General features: G+C 36.2%; 1 protein-coding gene across 5 annotated transcripts in view; it reads right to left on the bottom strand.

Moving 5' to 3' along the window:
* LOC149541169 (uncharacterized) overlaps positions 1–21,314 on the bottom strand; it is a 129,298-nt gene that overhangs the window by 50,009 nt on the left and 57,975 nt on the right. For 3 of the 5 annotated variants that reach the window (XM_089802176.1, XM_089802173.1, XM_089802174.1), the window contains exon 2: positions 17,542–17,635. In XM_089802176.1, the coding sequence (XP_089658302.1) occupies positions 17,542–17,614 (73 nt within the window). In that variant the 5' untranslated portion in view covers positions 17,615–17,635. The remainder of the gene's footprint in view (positions 1–17,541; positions 17,636–21,314) is intronic. The other 2 variants (XM_089802175.1, XM_089802172.1) reach the window with 1 other exon arrangement.

A 21,314-nucleotide genomic window follows, 5' to 3' on the forward strand; every position in this document is an offset into this window, starting at 1 on the left:
ATGCAAATTATGGAATGCTCCATTTGGGGGGAGGTTGTTGCCAACATCCAAGAACCAAACATTCAAGTTGTCTACGTAAAAATTGGAGAGTTGAAGGTTCAGCCAAAGCTAGGGTCAATATCTAGATTTTGATTTTAGAATACTTGATGCCAACAACTTCAAAAGGAATTCGATTTGTTATCAAGCACTCCTGTACCATAAGGACCTAGAGAGGAAATTTCTAAGTACTTTTGGGAAGAGTGTAGATTGATGGAATTTTCAAGCTTCTCAACAATATGATGCATTTCGCATGGTTCAGGGATCCATAAAGATGGTAATTTTTTTTTCTTTATAATATATGGGAGGCGCTCCCTATGGTATTACTTACAAGAAAACTAAAATGTATTACTTGAATATGATATATGTGTGGATATCAATCAGATTTAATTACACAAATAAAATATTACAATTATTTATGTGGACATTATTCAACAATAAAACCAGCTGCATTTCTGTAATGTCCCCTCTTCTTTGTGCTTCCTGTTGAGTAAATCTTCAGGAATACGTAATCTTTGACGTAGTTCTTTTCTAAAAATCTCAACATTCATTAAGAATTTTCTTGATTTAGTTTCAACATTTACTAAGAATCTCCTCCTTTTAATCTCACCACTCAATAAGAAAGCTCGTGATCTAGTTTCTGTTGGACTAATTGCCAACATTCCCCTTGAAGATTCATGACATGGATTAACCACCTCTTATGTTCTATAAGTCTAGTTGTATCAAGCATTGACAAATTGATCTTTTAGTGCAATGACAACCCTAGCTTGTAACAAGTGGTATCAAAGCTTGGTCACAAGTTCAAATCTCCTCGGATAATGCTAAAGGGGGGATTGTTGGACTAACTACCAACATTTCCCTTTGGGATTCGTGACATAGATTAACTACCCCTTGTGTTCTATAAGTCTAGTTGTTGTATCGGGCATTGCTAGGTTGATCTTTCAGTGCAACGAAAACCCTAGCTTGTAATAATTTCAACCTAGGTTACTAGTTCGGATCAGAGTATAGATCCAGGTATGAGAACCACAAACATGGATACGTGAATTTCTTTTTGAGGGGGGTAGGGGGGTATGGATGTGTTAGGGTAAATGTATATATATCATAAACTTCTTATTTATATATTTAAAAAAAACTAAAACCCTTTGTAAAATAAAAAGTCAACTAAAACCTTGTAAGAGGCAGTTTTTGTTCTTTACTATATTGCTTAGTTATTCTTTTGTTTCCTTAGCATCTTTGCATTTCTACATCTCCTAAATCTCCTTCACCCATAGGGATACTAGTAGAGACAAGTAATATTGTTTTGTTATCATTTTCCTTATTGCTCTAAGTCTTAGATGCACATAGGGTAAGTGTACACACAAATCCAATTTTCCTTGTTCCATTGACTACTTGTGGGGGTCAGAGGATCAAACTAGGGCCTTGACCTTTCATTGAAAACTCATAAGTAGTCATAACCTTTCATTCTGTTCAAAAACAAATACATTGTAGCTCTACAAATCATCACTTTTTCATTTTGTCACTATTCTATATTTATTAATTATTTGTACCTCTTTGGCATTTTTTTCTCTATATTTGTATGATTTGTGTGAGTTGAATAGGTCTTAAAGAAAAACATTCTTACCATAGCATATAACACAAAGCATTCTTAACAATATCATGAGTCATTTTCTAGGTTCTCTATTGCTTTGTTTTCACTCTTCTATACTTATTTGTATTATTTTGTTCTTATGCTTGCATTAATTTTTGTTTTTCATTTACAGCTTCATCAATATAATTTAAATTTAGAGAGACCAAATTTTACATTTACACATGGGTGCCGAAAATATTTAATGCAATTAACAATTAGAAACAAAAGAATGCCATAGACTAATGCAATGGCAACTAAACCAAAAGACATCTTGGCACCACCCATGAGCTTACCAAACATTGTAGCAATGTTGCGTAATGCAAAAGCTAAGATAAGCATGGAAATTGGCTTAGTTGTGGCAGTTTAGAGAGTGTTTGAATCCATGCCCTTTGGCCCTTCTCTCAGGTTGTTGCAATTTAAAATGTGTCTTTAAAAGTCAAAAAGTGAGTCAAATGGTCAGACATGCCCAAATGTTGTCTGAGTGATCGTCCACAACTTCTGGATGCGGACGGATGTGTTGGATGCATCCACATGTTTACAAGGCATCTGAATGCATCCCCTGGCATGCACACCCAAGCACAGTCGCACTAGAATGTAAGGGTAGGGGGTTAGCATCCAATAACTTAGCTCTCAACATTCACTAAAAAAGCTCTTTGTCAAGTCTCAACACTCACTAAAAACGTCCTTGATCTAGTCTCAGCATTACCTAAGAATGTCCTTTTAGTCTCTTCACTCAATAAGAGTTCTCTTGATCTAGTCTCAACATTCACTAAGAATGCTCTTGATCTTGTCTTAACATTAACTGAGAATGTCCTTTAGTTTCAACCATAGTTGAAAATTGTGTGAATATATTGCACTTGACAAACCTGGGTGATATCGCTGACAAGATAACCATTTTCATGCAGCATTTTTTCATGAAAATTTTGTGAAGAAAGCATGAGATTTCTATAAATAAGTCAGCAAAAAAGTTAAGCACAATACCACAAAAATAGTGTTTTCCTGGTAAAAAAGCGACAAAATATGTTCTAATAGTTATTTGCGGACTGATGCATAGTTTTCCATTGGAGGGTTTTATAAACGACCCCATATTTTTTCATCTGCAACCTCCTTCAATGCCATAACTGGTCTATTGTGGACAGGTTTGTGCAACACCATTCATCTGACATGACCTCCATCAATTCAGCTTCAATTTTGCAGAATTGTAGATCAAGTTTTTGTTCTATTTAATTCTTTTTGCAAGTTTCTTACAATGTGTCTTTTTAAGGTTTGATTGAGCCTGGTGTGATAAGGTGTCTATTATGGCACATGTATAATGTAACAAGATAGATAAAAATTAAAATAATAAATATTTATAATCTTACATATTTGAAATTTCAATAAATAAAATATAAATTTGGAAATAACATTTTAAAAATAATTATCATTTTAAATTTCAAGGAAGATGTTTTATTTATCTTATGTTATTTATTTTATAAAGTCTGATAAACTTTGATCTCAATTACTTCATCGAGTTAGCTAATATTTGATCTCAGACTTAGACAACTACTTGGTTACTGCCCTCTTTGAAAGTCCAATAAATTTTGATCTCAGCTAGCTTATATTTGATCTCAGACAACTATTTGGTGACTTCCCTCTTAAAAGTCTGATAAATTTTAATCTCTGTTACTTCATTGATTTTACTAGTTTTTGAGGCAAAAGCAGAGTCTGTGGTGCTAGAATTCCAATAGGATTTTATGTTGCAAAGAAAGCCTATGCGTCTAATGAAGATGATGAGGACGATGGTGAGAGGTGTGGGGTTGCCTTGTCTAGCCAGCCAAGAGTTGTCTTTGCTATGGTCCTTGTTTTGGGTGCCCATGGGTTTGTTTTCTTAGGTTGGAGAAGCAGCTCTTTTCCTTATACTTCCCCATGGGTTCTAGTTCGTGGGTTAAGGTGTGACCGACTAGCATTGTGTGTTGGGTGCCTCTTTGGATGTGGCTTGTAGTGAGGATGCTGATGGTCCAACTGTTGTTTCTCCTTGTGGCCTAGGGCTTTTTCCCTTTTACTAGTCATGCTTTTTTACTTGGTGGGTATTTTGTTTGCCCAAAGGGATCATGGGCTCTCTATTTTTGAGGAGTTTTGGGGGGGTCAGCTCCAATTTTGGGGTGCTTTGCATTGGTAGTTCCCTGCTCAATGTTGGAGCATTTGCAAGGGTTAGTAGCTTGGATTTCTTTGTTTTTTTACTTGCTCAGAGCCGATCTCGGTCAACAACTTTTTTGCCTTGTTGGTGGAGAGTTCCTACGGATGTGGGGTTCTCTTGTTGGCATTTGGCTAAGATTAGCTTTCCCCTACAAATTTTTGTTGTTCTCTCAAATGTGTCATGCTTGGCAATACGGGGTGTTGGTGAGTGGGTTTCTTTGGGCTTGAGGAGAGTGCTCCCGTTGTTTGCTAAGCTTCCTTTTGTTGCTGAATATTGCTATTCTTTGGGTTCTGGAACATTTTTTCCTAATGGAAGTGCCTTAGTTTTCGTTAGGGATTCGATGTTTTTAGACTCCTTTATTGTTGTTGGTTGTCCTTTCCTCTGCTTCCATTTTGCAACATTTAACACCTTGGGGCGTCTCAGACTCTCAAGGTATCTCCAACTTGGTTGTGGTTCATTTTCGATCCTTTTTACTCTTTTGTTTAAGGGAGTTAACAACTCGCCTTATTGAGGTAGATGGTGGCACAAGAGTCTTGGAGAATGTGGTTCTGTTTTGGGATGCTCCTTGTTGTGAGTGCTCAAATGTACATACGATCTCCATCTTGGTTTCCTTAAGTTTTTCCATTCTTTGCTTACCCTATAGAGATGGGTTCCTCTCCTATTGAGGTGGAGAGTTGTTTCTTTGGAGAGGTTTGGAAAGTTGGGTGGGGTATCTTCTCTTAGGTTGTGGGAACTTAGTCAAAATCCACTCTGCGAATTTGGGGAGTGTAAGCATGTTTTAGTCACCATGTTTCAAACTTAAAAAATCTGCCCCATGGAAGGAATCCCTAGATCTTTCTAGTGTTGTGGTTGGCTTTTATTGGTCATGATGATTTTGTAGACTATGACTTGTGAAAAAGACAGTGTTCTAAGGATATGTTGAACTAGCACTTTGAACCTCGAAGTTCAGAGGTTCAAGTTCAAAGTTCAAAAAAGAGTTCATTGATTCAAAGGTTCAAGTTCGAGTTTGCCAAATCAAAGTTCAAGCTTCAATTTCAGAGGTACACCATTGTCAGGCTTGAAATACTAGTTTAGAAGTTCAGGTTCAAGGTTCAAATCAGTGGTTCAGTTCTAAAACTCAAGATCATTTCAAATTCATTGATTGTGATGTTCAACTCACCACTTTTGAATTATCAGAAAGATCTGTGAATATGAATTGCACGAAGTCTACATAAAGAAGTCTTGTAATTGATGGGTTAATCCAACATGCATTTGAGGTTGCTTTGCAATTGATAACCAGTATGGGGTGAAATCACAATGTTGGAGTGCACGTAATATTCATACTCATTGTGTGTATTGTTATGAATAAGTCAGTTAAGATAGAAAGTGAAATGAAACAACATGATTATCTATAAAGCACGGCACAAGGTTTAGAATTAACATCGGCAGGACAGTTTTCAATTCCAAATGTTTGGATATGGAGAAGTTGGTTCTATCTTATTTGATGTTGTTCATTATATTTCACCTTCTACAGCCAAAACCTGATGCAATTGCAAAAGTTTCATCATGTTCGGCACCTCAACCTGTGCTTGAAGAAATTTCAGTGATGTATAACATCTTAGATGGAAGTTTTTTGTATTGTTCCCATCATAAAATTAGTATTTAATCAAACCTTTGTTAATGGGCCGATTGATTTAGTATATCTCAGACCCATTTTTATTTAATTGTTTCCGTAGGATTGGCTGTCGGCTATCTTTGTAAACCATCAAGAAGTTTCTTCAAAGGGTATTTAAGCACGACATGTAGGTAGTAATAGGTATGCAATTTGGATTATTTCTTTATACTGCAAATGCCTGTTGGAGTTCTATATTGTTCTCCATTTTGGAAGTGAGAGACCTTCCCTACTTGGTTTCTCTAGTTTCGGTGGGATTCAACCCTCACCCTATTCCATTGTTGTATTACTTTGCTTGAGATTTGGCAAATCCGAAACACCATTTTAGTCTAGAATATATCTATGTTTATCACAATATACTCTAGTGTCTCTTTGTACAATTTCCTTGAGTTGTCAATCCATTCTGGAGGACTTAGCTTGAGTGTATCTAAAGATCAAGCTATACTGCATCACCTTCGTCACGCGTGGCATCTTTAATCCCTCACCATACGAGTCATCTACAATCATCATACAACATCCTTCTATCACACTGTATGGACCCTCGATCTCTGCTCTAGTTACCGTACGGTCTTCCACCAATTGTACTACCTATATCACCCACTGTACAGCTTTCTATTTCCACCATATGACCTTGCTTGGTTGTCATCGTACTACCTACATTCCCTACTATACGACCTTGTTTGTTGCCATTGTATGGCTCTGTTGTGGCCACCATACAACCACTATCCTCCCCATCAACCGTACGAACACCAATTCACCTCAAGCCCAGCAAAAGTTGATTCTAAAGGTGTTATATCCCAAAATTTTGACCTAATTAAAATTATTATAGCCATTGAGTTGACTGGATTTTTTTTTCCTATTCATGTGAAAAGGGTAGTTATATGTAACCATTGTTTCATATGAAATTGGTTGTTATCAATTATTCTGTATAACCGTTTAATGATGATGGTTGTTAACCGTTACTTGTCATTTGTTGATGATGGTAGTTAGCAGTTGCTTGGTTTCGGAATTATGGTTATTAACTAATTTCTTTACTATTATCTATGTTATGTTGATATGGATTTATCATGGGAACTTCTTATTATTGTGGAAAATGTTGCATAGGTGGTTGCAGGAGCAAACAAAGGGGAGAAGCATTGCTTAACGGGATCTACGGAATGGGGTACTACTTTAGTCCATTTGTCTAATCGATAGGTATGACCTCTAACTGTCTTGGTAAGGATCTAGCGAATTGCACAACAGGGTACATTCATTGGACACGCATGAGCTATTGGACAATCATTAAAACATTAAACATTTAACTTAAACAAAGTAAGGACCTAGAGACTTGCATAACAGGGTACATTCATTGGACATGCATGAGCTATTGGACAATCATTAAAATATTAAACATTTTAACTTAATACCTTTAATGGTTTGTGTGGACATTCTCATCACTTCAAATTAATACATATATATGTATGTGCACATAACTATAGAAGTATGGTGCCACCATAGTATTAAATTATACAAGCACATATCTATTAATATACGTATACCTAAATATGAGTATACCTTGAGAAGATATGAAGATAAAATAATCTTCCAAGTATATACATATTTAGATATGCATACTCTAATAGGTATAACCTTGGACAAAATAATTATAATATGATGCCACCACTTTAAATAATATATATGTGCAAATATATATATATATATATATAATTTTATAAATTATTCTTTTGTTTAGAAAACTTTTGAATTCTTTCCTCATATTTATAAGTTTCTACAAGAGACGAGGAGTACACTTGGCATCTCTTTTTATCGGTGAACCAAGAAGTCAGCTTTCTTTTTATAATTGCTGCAAGAGTTGCAGTTTATTCCAAGCCTTTATATTTTTCCGTATGTCTTCTTGCAGGACATAAGTCTGAGAACCAACCCCGAGTTTGGAGCTCTACCTCTGTTCCCTCACTTTTCTTCTCTTCCTTATTTCTGCGATTGGATTGAAGACAAATCTGAGTCATTGATTTTCATCGAAAGATCTTTGATTTTGAGCTCTGCATTTTGAAACACAAACTTCAAGAGCCGGCTGTACGAAGTCAAGCACAAAAGCTCCATATCTTTCTTGATCAAGTTATGTGATCAGCTTTCCCAAATCTTATTTGGTATATGTTATGCATTCGATAGTAAAGATGCTAGGATAGTGTCAATGATTTTTAAGTATCAATGTTTGACTGTGATATCGAATACTACATTTGATGAAGCTATCTCACCATGTTAAGTCTGAACCAATTACATATGTTAAGCTAAGATACCTCTTTGTTTCAGTCGGATTCTAGATTCAAGTTTATTTCGCTGAAGTTCCCTAAGTGAAGTTCTCAAATCTTAAGAATTGTATTGTGACAGTACTGATTTTATATTATCTTTCTCATCAGCTGAGTTTCAGCTGTGAGTTGATACCCTCTAAGATTAGACAACCAGGACTCACCTGGCTGGTTGGCCAACAAAGAGGGTGAAGAGGTGGAAGAAGGTCCTATAAGAACAAGAAAACAGAATCAGAATTGATATGTTAAATTTATTATTTTAAAGAATTAATCAATAGCTCATGCATGTCCATCCAAATGCCCTGTTGTCAAGTTGAGCGATGGTGATCAAGTATTAGAAACTCATCCAAAAACCTTGGCCAAGGTCATTAAAGGCATGCTTGCCTTCTAAAGATCACATGATGTCGGTGGCAATAGTTAATCAAACATGTCCGTTAATAATTGAGCAGACATTCTAAACATCGGTATAGCTCATATGGCTGGACTAGTAGTGCTCCAAGTCTAGCCTCAAGATAGGGAGGGCCTTTCTTATCAAAAGATTGTGTGGGGATTGATATGGTCTGCGGTTGGGAGGTTAAGCCTAAGCTAATGCTTCTCTTATCCGAAAAAGCCGAGGCTGGCAAAACTTTTCTGAGACTCTCCAGTTGATTTTGTATGTTCTTCTCCATCTTTTGCTATGCATTTACTTTCTCTTCTGAATACCAAATATTGTAGAAATAAAGATAATGATTTAAGTTTCTTTTCCGTAAATATGATAGAAAAAGTTATTCTAGTTGGTAGTTATTTCAATTGAATGTTAAGTTATTTTCCCATGAATTGGAATTAAAGATGTTTATTTTCGATAATTCAGTTAATGTATTACTTTCATACCTACTTAAATTCAAATTATAGCTCAATTGTTTTTAGTTAAGAAAATTTGTTTGTTATAGAAGGTGCAGTTTTGGAGCGGAGGAAGGACATCCTTGGTTATTACTAGAAAGGAACATTACATTGTTTCTGAAGATTCAATGAAGTTAAGATGACATGAATATATATTTCGAATTTCAAAGATAATTCCAAAGTTCTCATATTCAATGGTTCCAATAAGTATAACAAGGTCACAAAGTCCCAACCAATAGTCTTTTCTGTAAGCTATACTCGAGCTTGATAAATGTAGTAAAGAGCTTTCATGGTGATTCAAATCAGACCAAATTCAACAAATTCAGGGGGCACATGAACGATTCATATGAATTGTTTAACAGAATGTCATCTCGGGTATGTTCAAAATAGTGGAAAGCAATGACCATTATGATTGCACATGCAGTAAAGAGATTATTTAATCGATATGTGTCGAGTCATAGGGATTTTGAAAGGCCAATATGCTTGTGTTGACTTCAATTCGATTCATCCCCAATGTGTCTCCTTACCACCACAGAGCCAATGATTGTGTTTGTAGCCGCATGTATGGGGTAGAGGTGAAGCACCCGAGTCCTCCTTGCGAGTATCATCCCCAATCCGCTTCCTCGTCAATGCTAAGTCAACGTTTAGAATCAACATCATGGGAATAGTTACAACAGTTACTATTGCGTTCACAAATGAAGACATGAAAGGAATGAAATCAGGCCTCGAATACACGGGATGTGCCTGCAAACTGTTTCACAAAACATCTCCAATTAGGATAGACCGAGAGCCTTAGCAATGGAGCAATGTTAAATAGAACATCTGGTTTTAATGATCTTAGAAAGCTGACTCTCACATGTCGAGAATTGAAGCATTGATGACGCAAAGACAACTAGGATAAATGCAGAAGTTATTGGTTAATATTTGACATAATGCCCGAAGCATAACACATATAGCATTCTCCACAATGAAGATGCATTAAAGCCTTGGGTAAAGGAATTCGATGATGAATAGCCTCTCAATGCCAAGACATAGAGGCAGTATTGAAGCAAGCAAATGAAGCTACTATGCAATGTTCGAGCCTTTGAAATAAACAGACATCGCTGATAATCACTATGGCATAGGAACCTCCGATGATCATTACTAGTCACTACTCGAGAAAGATCAGCATTCAACACATGTTCCATTGAAAGAACCCGATGCTCATATTTCACAAATAAGGTCTCCATAGGAAACAGTTGGATGAGTTGGCCTATCAAAATTATAATGTTACATATTTCCCATGGAGTAACCGATGTGGCAAGGTGTCCTCTCAGAAGCCTTAATCATGAGCTCGTGACAGATAGACACCCAACTCACAACATTTCTATGAGACACACCTTTTCAGGAAAACAAATCGTATTGCTCAATTAAATTGTTACCACCTATTTGGATACAAAAGTATTGATCATGTAAATGCTACATTTGTAACATTATAAACTATGTTTATAATGTTATTAAAAGGGAAGTAGTTATTGAGTCCCGCAAATCTCATTGGTCCTAAAATGAGATTAAGTGTTTTCCAAGATTCAGTTACAAAACAAAACAAAGGGACTGTAAATCTATTTATTCCAAAGTTTTAGAGAGAAGGGTTCTTCTTTTTCAGAAGTCTTCAGGCTGCTAGAGGGGAAGTACATCTTTATGATATTTGTAATAGGGGAATATAGGGAATTTTATTCAATATTTTCTGCACTCTTGATTACAGGGACAAGATACAAAATGGTATTGTGATCTTTTTGTGATACCTAGAAATTGTTGGAGTTGATGAAATCCAACTTCAAAGATGCCCAAGATCACCTGCATGCGAAAACCTGTCAAAGAGAAGCCAAGCAGAGAAGAGCGTGGAGCAAGGGAAAAACCCTAAACGGACATGAGAGAGAAAAATAATATTGCAACACAAGAGAAAATGTATTTACAATATGCAATGATTGATATGATACAATGAGGGAGCCCGAATATAAAGAGCTCCAGGAATCTCCTAGAAGAAGCTAGAAGACGCTAGGAGATAAGTGTGACAACTAAGCATACATCCACATAAGGTGAAAAGTCCTTGAACAATGTGAGAGGATAAGTATGACTTAGGAGAGAACAAACTCCCGTATTGTCAACAACTTATAACAAACTCCTAGACTACAACTAATAAATAAAATACATTTACCTAAGTAAGCTTAAGTAAATAGAATAAATAATTAGTAAATTAATTATTTACTCTAACAGAAATAAGGCTAAATATATTTCATAGGTCATGTGGTCTGTAAACGTGTTAATGAGGATATATTTCATAGGTCATGTGGTCTGTAAAGGTGTTAATGAGGATATATTTCATAGGTATAGTGGATTTACTCATCAATTATCTTTATCTCTATTTGTTCATTTTGGTTATGCATCGACGCCATCCATTTCTTGGTGATTGTTAATACATAATCGGTCACACTCCTCTGATGAAAAATTCGGCCACAATTTCATGTAGTTGTCACACATATCCTCTTATTCACATTTGTTGTCTCTATGTTACTAGAAGGGAAGGATCGAGCTCTTCGTGCTTCTGCAATCATTCATTTTAATTTCCAACGATGTACTTGGAGTGTTTTGTGTGATTATATTATAACATCCTCAAAAATTTATTTGTTGTGTTGCTTTTTTATGTTCACACTCGTCGTTACTTCTTCCTCACTTCAATCTACTCATCACAGTGTTTACTCTTTCATAATCAGTATTCTTGTCGACCTTCAAGACATGACCGGTTTCCATATAGTTGAACGTGTTGCTAAGGACCACATGTTGATATATGTTACTTCAGCAGTCTCTATGTCAATTGTTAGTATACTCCATATGATCACAATATTCACTACCACTTGGATGAATATGAATCTTGTCATTTTTTTATTGTTTAAAAATGGATGGATGTTCTATATCAATCAACTACACATTATTATGAACTTGTAATGTCCCCACTATTGAGTCACTAGGACTGTATTTGCCTTAGTCAATATCATTATATTTGTCATAGTTGCATCATTTTATTGCTTGAATCATTTATTGTTTCTTTATTTGCCTTTATTCCTTCCATTGTTCTCGTTGATTAGAGCCTAAATTTGTCTTTATTGAGGACTTCTCAAATTTGAAGGATCTTAAAGGGATGGGAATATTACACTAGCACTTGCATTGGGGCAGATGCAAGTGTACAGCTGATAGGTTTGAGGGGTCCAATTGTTCAGTTTGGATTGTTTATTTCGGTAACTCTCCTTGTTTAATTATGTTTTATATTTTTTAACTTGAGAAAGATTAAAATTCTAGATATAACAAAATTATTTATTTATTGATTTCATATTTCCACTTATCAGTGAGTGTTTACTAGTCAGGAAGAAATGGTTATCGATTTCCTCCCTTCCCCACCTGTTGTTTCTCCTTGTATTATAGATGTCTTCTACTACCACTTTTTTTTTATGATAGCATATATGCCCCAACTAGAGACAAGGAAACAGCTTAAGCCCCGCACACATAAGACAATAGAGTGGGTGAACAACATGCTTCTCAAGGAATGGTGAAAATTGAGGGACTTGTATCCCTATTCATATGCCTTTCACCTTGTTTCTTAATGACATTTACACATCTTTTTACATATAATTATGCTAGTATTATTTATCATGACCAATTTATTATTATTATCTATTTATGAAAATAAAGACCAACTCGAGGAAAACTATTGATTCGAACTTGAGACATGAGTAAGATTCCAAATGAACCAATCATCCAATCACCTAAATATGATTATACACCAAGAATTAAGCTACCAAAACACCTAAGCATGCTAAAAAGAAGAGCCCTAGATTACCATTTCTAAACTTATAGTTCTTTCTCCTGCTTATGAAAGGTTGATTTTCATAGCGATGGTGAGGAATGTTGTGACATTCAATCACAATAATTAGCACATCAAGCCAATCCGTGTAAACCCCAAAAATCGCAATATCCGAACAATTGACTCTCTTCATGTTGACACAGATCGTTGCACTCAGTTGTCCTTCATGGGAAGCATTGCCCGTGAAATGAACCGCTCAACACATAACAATAACAATTACCATCCCCATTGTAGACATCACACACGGACAGTTGTAATAAAGAAAAACCATCATCACGTTACATATCAGTAACTAGTTCAGAATATCAACACATAAAATGCACTGATAATAATATCAATAATGAAGAGAGAAAGATGAATAATAACTTTCACCAAGCCTAGACGAAGGCATTCAAATAGTGACAAGCGGTGAAAATTGAAGAACATTTGGACGAAGGCATTCAAACAGTGACGCCCACTCACGGCTAAAGAAAATGGCAGGTGGGAATGGTTAAAGAGAGAGTTGGATAAGAAAAGGAATTCTTTGTCAAATCTTAGCTTGTTTTAAGTGTCTTGATCACCATTGGTCTAAGCGTATATGAATCAGCTACTAAACAGTAAATTTAAACCCTTTCAGCACAAACAATCCACAATTTTTTATAAACCCCTAATGAGAAGCACTCAATAATTAAAATAAGCTACCATTTCTTTCGTCCTAGTTTTAAGCTTGCATATGACATTCATTGACTTGGATTGAGTTATAGAGCATCTATTAGAAGAAAGTAAGAAGAGCGTCGAAAGAGTCTAGAGGGCCAGTGGGTCATTTGCCCCATTACCATTCTCGTGATCTTTTGCAAGCTCTATTGTTTGAAGGCAGCTGAGATAAGATCGAGCAATAAAGAAGCATTGGATTCAATTAAGTCATGGAAGTTGTTGATGAACGATTCAAGCATTTGAGCAATGCACACCGATAAGGCCATAATGTTTGTCAACACAGACTTGGGCTCTTTTGACATTTCCTTACTATGGAAATTGAGCTCAATGGCATAGCCCTATAAAAGCCTGCGAGGTACTATTTTAGCGGCAGCCAGTACTTCACGAACACTTCAGATCGCTCTTGTCAGTCTCATCCGTCAATTGCATGGTTAGTTCTACAAACAGCTAGTGGTGTGTGATTACACTTCAAGTGTTTCCGTTATAAAGCGTAGTGAGAAACCAAAAAATGGAGTTGGAGCGAGCAACTGGAGTTTGGGGAACAGGCGTACACAGCAATCACATTTCAAGCGATCAACTTTTTGGCGACCAAATTTTCCGTCACAATTGCATGAGGAAAATCCGGTAGTCAAGCAGCAGCGTCAGACTTTTCCAGTGAGCTTTGCCCCGATGTAAAAGCCTATCAGCTAATTAAATTATTATATTATTTACTATATTTCTTTCTTTTATTATTAAGTTCTACTTTAGAAATGGTCATCATACACTCAACACACATTTTCCTAAGAAGATATAGAACACCTCCTTGGAGTGGTACAACATCCTTCCTTATGCATGAAATAGCAGCTCAAACTAGTGATGCAACACTCCAAACAAAGGTAAAACAGATAATATAATTGTTGTGCTTAGGCATTCCTTGGAGTAGCACTAGGTATTGGAAGGCTTAATACCTTAGAAAAAGGGCATCAATTCCTTTCAATATGGAAACAACCCCTTTAGCAATTCAAATAGGAATACAGCAGGGTGACTAAGTTTATATCAATATACAATATTTTCCAATTCTTCTCTCCATAGCACGCACAACAATATAAATTATGTTTCTTTTCACTCGCACATTTCATATAAAATTCATTATTTGCTGGAAAATCCCAATAAATTTGTATCTATTCCTTGCAACTACAACTAATAACAATATATTTGTTCTCCATTAAATGCATTTGTGAACCTTGGTTGAATCCACCTCCAATTTGACTCAAAAGATATATTGTCTCTAAAGAAAAACACACATGATTTTTGTAGTAAGACTAGGTTATAAGATGTAAATGAGCTTCTCCATTCCTCTTTTGTTACTTCTACAAAATTTTCAAGGAGCTTTTTTATTTTGACTTGTTTTTAAAAAAAAAATACAGCTATGGTAAACTTTTGAATGTCACTGGTGACATTATCATGACACACTGTCTGGCTCTACATGAAATGCTTTGACTTGGAGCTATGAACTAGTGAGGTAAAAAATGGGGGACCTCATCCCCTAATTACAAAGTTGAGGCCCAAACCCACAAGCACGTAGGATCAGCAAAGGCAGAAGTCCACAATCACAATGGCCCAACGAGGTTTGAACATGGGTGGGGACAACACCATCACCACCACTTAACCAACACACTAAGTGGTGAACCCCTTTTCTATTTTGACCTTTATTAAAAAATAAAAATCCTTAATATTACTTTTGAACTTAGTCAATAAAAAATAAAATTTAACAAAATTTGCCTGAAAAATTAGTTTAATGTAATTTAAGTAATTAAATTAAGTAGGCATTTCCTGATAAAATACGATATTGAAAATTTCCCAAATGCTGAGGTTGAAGAAGGGGACAATATATGATTCCTTCCCTCCTAACTTTTGATGTCAAACTTGTATTTAAACAACAAAAAATGATTAAGTTGAATAACAAATTCCTTTTCTTTAAATCATTTATAAAGCATTCTATGGTTTCTATGTCATCAACATATTATGAACATGATCTGATCTTATCTTTTCCTTTTGAACCTAAAATTTATTTCTTTAAATGATCATTTATTTGGAATTGGCTCCCAATGATGAGAGTCCTAGTCAAATTAAATTTAGTTGTTGGGCTCTGCAAATCTATCATTTGTCTAAATGTCTTGGGCTGACTTTCTTTATATGTCAAAGTGATGTGGAAAAGATTGCTGCTTGTATGAGAGTCTTATTGAGATGTATATTTTTTGTTTAGCTATATGAACTAATAACTTTGTTGTTAAAATCATTAAATTTAAGAAAGCATTCGGGCTAATTTTATCCAATCAAGTTCTTTGATATTCATAAAAGAAAGAGTAAGATATTTTTTTATGGACAAAAATTTAGAAACTCAATGCTTGGCTTCCTTCACCTTGTTTCTTTTGATTTTAAGCTATTTTGGGATCAAGTATAATCAGAGGCTTCTTGATAGGCTGGCCTCTTTTTACAACCAGCGTTAACTTGTTGTGAACCTAAGTAAGACTTGGGTTATGGTCTTTAACTGCCTGAAAACTTCGCACCTCCATTTTTCTTTACAGGGCAAGGAGATAGAGATCATTTCTTTGTACACTTACCTAGGGATGAAGTTCTTTGGACCTCATTTCAGCTTGAGACCCGCGGCTAGGTTCCCTTGCCATGTTAGAGTAACAATGCTTCAAATACCATTTTCAAGATACTTCCTCCAAATTATCCCTCCTAGACTTTTTGGTCAAACCCACAGTCTTATATAGTTCATTGGTTTGGGACCCCTCCCTCCTAGACTGCGACTGTCCTTGGTTGAGTGGGTTCAAATGTTCTTCCTCAAGCGTATCATCAGATGTAATGGTTCCACTCCCCACAATGTTATTTTGGTGAAGTTTGGGACTCACCCCTTTAGACTTGCACTCACCTTCGATCTGGTTTGGTTTCTTCACCGTCTTCGGGGCCTTGTGGATTCGCATGGTGGCTAACACATATATTACATGACTTACTGCTCTTCGATCACTACTGTTGGTTTTGATCCGTCCACTAGGGCCTGTCGCTGGTACACTTAGGTCACTACTCTACTAGGTTTGATTGGGATTGAAATTTATCGTCTCCCTCCATATTAGTTTTCTCTAGATTCTCCTGCTCACCTCCCCCCTCTTGTCAGGAGCTAAACGGGCATGTGAGACTCAATATCTATAGATAGCCCATTATGCCAAGCACTACTTAGATATCCGTGATGGGATTATTGCGCGTCCTCCATATGTGACTCAGCATTGGTGCCATGCCCTTTGTATCTCTCTTGGTTCCTTCAAAGTTGGATCCCACTGGCTTATATACCAAACTGACCATCACATCGATAGAGAAGACCGTATTATTTGTTTATGTACCTTTGCAGAGACGGAAACAAAGATTCACTTCATCTTTCGTTGTTTTACTATCTTTTCTGAGATTGCAGGTCCTTATCGGCTTTCTTTAGTTACATTGACCAGCATTGCTTGGCACTCTATTTTTAGGAGACCACTCAACTTCGAGACTGTACTTGCAGCTTCTTTTTCCTCAGCATCAGGCTTTGGATCAGCATATCACCGACTTTTATGCACCCATGTCCCCCGCCAAGGACATGAAGCGATAGTTCTGCACTGCTACTCCCAGCTAAATCAGATCAATGAAGCCCTATTCTGGACTCATCAGACAGCGGTATTCCTCATCCAACAATATTCAAAGACGTTTTGGGACCCTTGGTTACCCCATTCCTTATCCTTCGGTGGTGGATTTCTTCCAACCAAGGAAGGACCCTTAGTCCCTGTCTTTGCATCTTCGTTTGCTTCTTTATTCTTTTGTAGGCACCATTTGGTGTTCCTGTTGTGGGTGGTTTCCATTGTTTGTAAACTTTCAGTCCCTTAGACCCATGTTGGTCTCTTGTTGGACATTAATAAATTTATCTTATCTTATCTTACCTTATCTTATGGTTATCTATAGATACAATAATTGTGTGAGAAACACTAATAATTCATTGATATTAATGTGCCCAAAGTTAAACAATAAGCATTTCAACATTTTCACGACTAAGCTGAAAATGTAGAATCTCTTTCTAGAGAGGCGAAACATTGTTGTAACAAGAACGAATAGCTAGACTTCACCAAGAAAACTAGTAGGAATGAGTGAATCCATGGTCTGCAAAATCTCATAATCAAGTATAATGTCAGTGTCATCTCAAGAAAATATGGATCAAATTCTCAAATTTCATAAGGATGCAAACAGAGGGCAAAGGTGGCAAACCTGGTTGAACTATTTTGACATTGTGTGTTGTCAATGCATGGAACTGACTTGCACTTACAGAAACCTGATCCATTATGAAATAACTCAAAACCTGCTGATTACCAAGAAACGTTTTGGTCATTCATAGTAAATCCAAAAAAAAGCTGAAAAATATTGATGTATTATGTTATTCATATTAAGAAAAGACGACACTATAAAGATTAGTTGAGATGTCAGTTTTGCATGATAAATCCTGAGAATGGAAGAAATTTCTGAATATGTACAAACTGCAAATATTTCAAAGATTCAGACAGAAACAACAGGTATCACTATAAGTAGTTTGGATGATTAATCCCTGAAAATGAATACAATCAGTTTATTTGTTGAGTCCGGAATTTGAAAGGACAGATAACTGGACTTATTAAACAATCAAAGCTGTTGACCTAAATGTATACTTGAGATCACAGCAACTGCTGATGTGTTGGTTAAGGAGGCAAACGAACACCAAAACTGGTTTCATATTCTCTCAAACCTTCTCTGGTTTTGCATAGGACAGCATAGCCGAACATTACTCTTCCAAGTCACATAAATTCAGCTCCAGGACCACTGCATGTAACCGCACCAATTCTTTGAAACCAAATAACTGACATATAAAATAAAGATTCTAGTTCTACCAGCACATAATGACTTTTGCGGCATATGAGCTGACATTTAAAAAACAGATTATATTATTGTCACCTCTTGCACTTCTCAAATCCCACTGACTATATTAACAATAATGATTTAATCATGTCAGGAGGTGACATGCTTAAATCTGGATGTCCTCGGTGATTTGAGCGTACACATAAAGTTTGTTAACAATTCCAGCCAATAATGAAAAGTTGGCCTAAATCCTCCAAGTTCCTAGTTATAAAAAATTCCGAGTTCGTTTAGAATTGTTGGAAATATTGTCATTGATGTCAAGAAGGTAAGAAGGTCATAGACATATTGTCGGGATCTTTTACTTAGATCTGCCCTGATACCATGTTAAGTTTTCAAACCAGAATATCATCAATGCAATAATCATAAACTTTAACAAGAAAACACAAGAAAACCAGACAGAAATTTACCCTGGGAAAACCCTCCCACTCGAGAGGAAAACCCAACCACACCCAAAAGATATTATATCTCAAAACAGATACAAGTAATTTCACTTATGATTAAAGTCTCCAACAAGTCAATCAATAACCCTGACTTTTCTCTTATCAAAAAGCCTCGTAGTCTTCTAATAAGACTGGTTAATTACAAATACCATGATTCTCAAAATCAGCAAAATAATCTTACTCAGAACCATTCCAAAATTGCAATACAAAATATATATCAGACTCAGCACTCCTACACAGTGTGATTATACTCAGGGCTCACAAAATTCTGTGATTACAATAACTGAAAATATAATGTCACTGATAAACTCTCAGAGCCGAATGAATATGTACACTCCAATATGGTAATGCTACTACCTCTAAAAACATCAAAAAAACATTATATAAGAGATTGATCCCGATACCATAGAAGAGAGAAGAGAGACAATACTGCTGAAACAGGAAGGTTGCACATCCACATCAAGCAATAACAGTTACAATATACACATGGCAACATTTAATTTATGAACCGACATCTTCAAGTCATAGACCAACGACAATAAATGACAGATAAAATACAATAATATACACATGGTGCAAGGTCTGCATGCACATGATGCTAGATCATAATGGTGGATTATATAAGTTTCTCCTTAGAGCTCTTCATATGGTCGAAAAAATGCAGCTTGAGCTCAATAGCCGAGACAATAAAACACTGCTCGAACAAGAATGCTTAATGGCAATGACAAATAATCTTCAGCTTGAGCACAACCAAATTCAAGAGAAACTGATAACAAATAGGGAATCATATCCGCTAAGAAAGAAGCTTCCAAACTAAAAAGAGAAAATAGGTAACAAGCTCTCTCGAAGCTACAAAAATCTCAACAGCTATTCATGTCCAACTGAATGTTACTGGTTGCATTACATGGAACAATTCATCCAGGCAGCAAACAATATCCAACATTCAAAACTGTAAAGTCACAATAAATGCAGATGAAAGTCATATGAAGTGATTACTATTACTGTTCAAAATACCTCACACCAGATTATGGTTGTTGGACATTATTCATTTCAGCGCGTTGCACTTTTCCACAATATTTGTGTAGTAGAATGATTTTGAGGATTGGGATCCTTATACAGGATGAACATTCAAATAATTTGCTCTATGAATAAATTATAAACACATTGCTGCAAATAGAGGTGGCAATGATGTTCATAAAAACAGCAATTTCATACCAATCAAAAACAATGAAAAATAAACAGCGATTTCATTATAAAGAGAGCCAGTGCATTAAAATTGATGGACATTGGGGAACTATTTCTTAAACAATGTAATGGGCACCCCTGAATGTCCCAAAAACTAAACCAAATTGCTGAAAGGAATTATGTCAAACAGTTTGCATTCAACCTCTTATTTCTCCGTTTAATGTTTTAAACCCCTTATAACTCCAGAAATCAAACGTTTATTTGTTTGTTGTGTTTTCTGCATGGAATTGGTATCATACAACATAAACAAGAAAGAAACTACAATAATATGCAAAGTGGAAATGAACTGCTGCCAATAAAATGTTATTTTCAGAATTCATAAAACCAAATACACGGCAGATTTATCAACTCACTAATTATTTCAGCATTATTGACATAATACTCCAGCCCATGCTTTCGAACTTGCTGCTACAGTACTTTGTCCTTCAATCAGCCCACTACCTTCGTAATATCATTCCCTCAAAGCGGCATAAGCGTCGGGCAAGTAGTGAAGAAGATATGAGCAAAATACCAAATCTGCCTGTAGCCGGAAATGCAACTAAACTGCCTGATAATGAAGCCGATAACAAAGAATTCCAAAGGCTAAACCCCAAGGGAATGACGTCTAGAATGTTACAAGAGAGGATAAACGTCCTCAAATGCCAAGAACGAAGCTGCAACTCACACACCAATTTCTTCTCATATTCAACCTGGCTAATGAAGCCACAAATGCTTCCTTTTATTCTATTTCCAAGGGTCCGGTCAACTCATATGGGCAATGTGGGATAAAAGATGTGTAGTATATAAAACATATATTAAAATACCCCTTATGTCTCCCTTGGGTACACATCCCCATAAAATAAATATTAAAGTAACACTTTAATATTTTACAATTAAATTAGACGTTACTTTAATCAAACTTCAAGCATTAAAATGTATTAGCAATCGGACTCCGAATAATGCGAATGACAGCTCATCAGAAAGCTCTCACCGAGGAGTATCAAATCCAATCACCAAAATTGACCTGCACTGTGTCCTGCCGACTTACTAAAAATAGTAAGTATGCCTGAAACTGAGTAAATCAACTTCGTTTTGGCCCAAACTGGAAATGACTAGGCCAAAACACTCCAGGATCCCATTAAACCCTTCGTTAGCCCTCGGGACCATGTAGAACAAGGCTAACGCACACACACTTGGTCAACTGCTAAAATGGGGACATTACAGTCCGCCCCCCTTGAAATTGCTTGTCCTCAAGCAATCTCAGTCCAGCCTGCTGAATAACTTGCTCACTCTCCCATGTAGAATCTTCCTCCGGAAGGTCTCTCCATCTGACCAAATACTCCTTCACTATCCTGTTTCTAAGCTTCCTCTCTCTGGTGTCCAGAATAGCCTCGGGTACTAACACAAGCTTCCCCTCATCCAAAGGGG

This window comes from Cupressus sempervirens, chromosome 9 (genome assembly GCF_028749045.1).
Source record: "Cupressus sempervirens isolate cs-2001-9-10 chromosome 9, ASM2874904v1, whole genome shotgun sequence".
In the NCBI taxonomy this organism is placed as follows: Eukaryota; Viridiplantae; Streptophyta; class Pinopsida; order Cupressales; family Cupressaceae; genus Cupressus; species Cupressus sempervirens.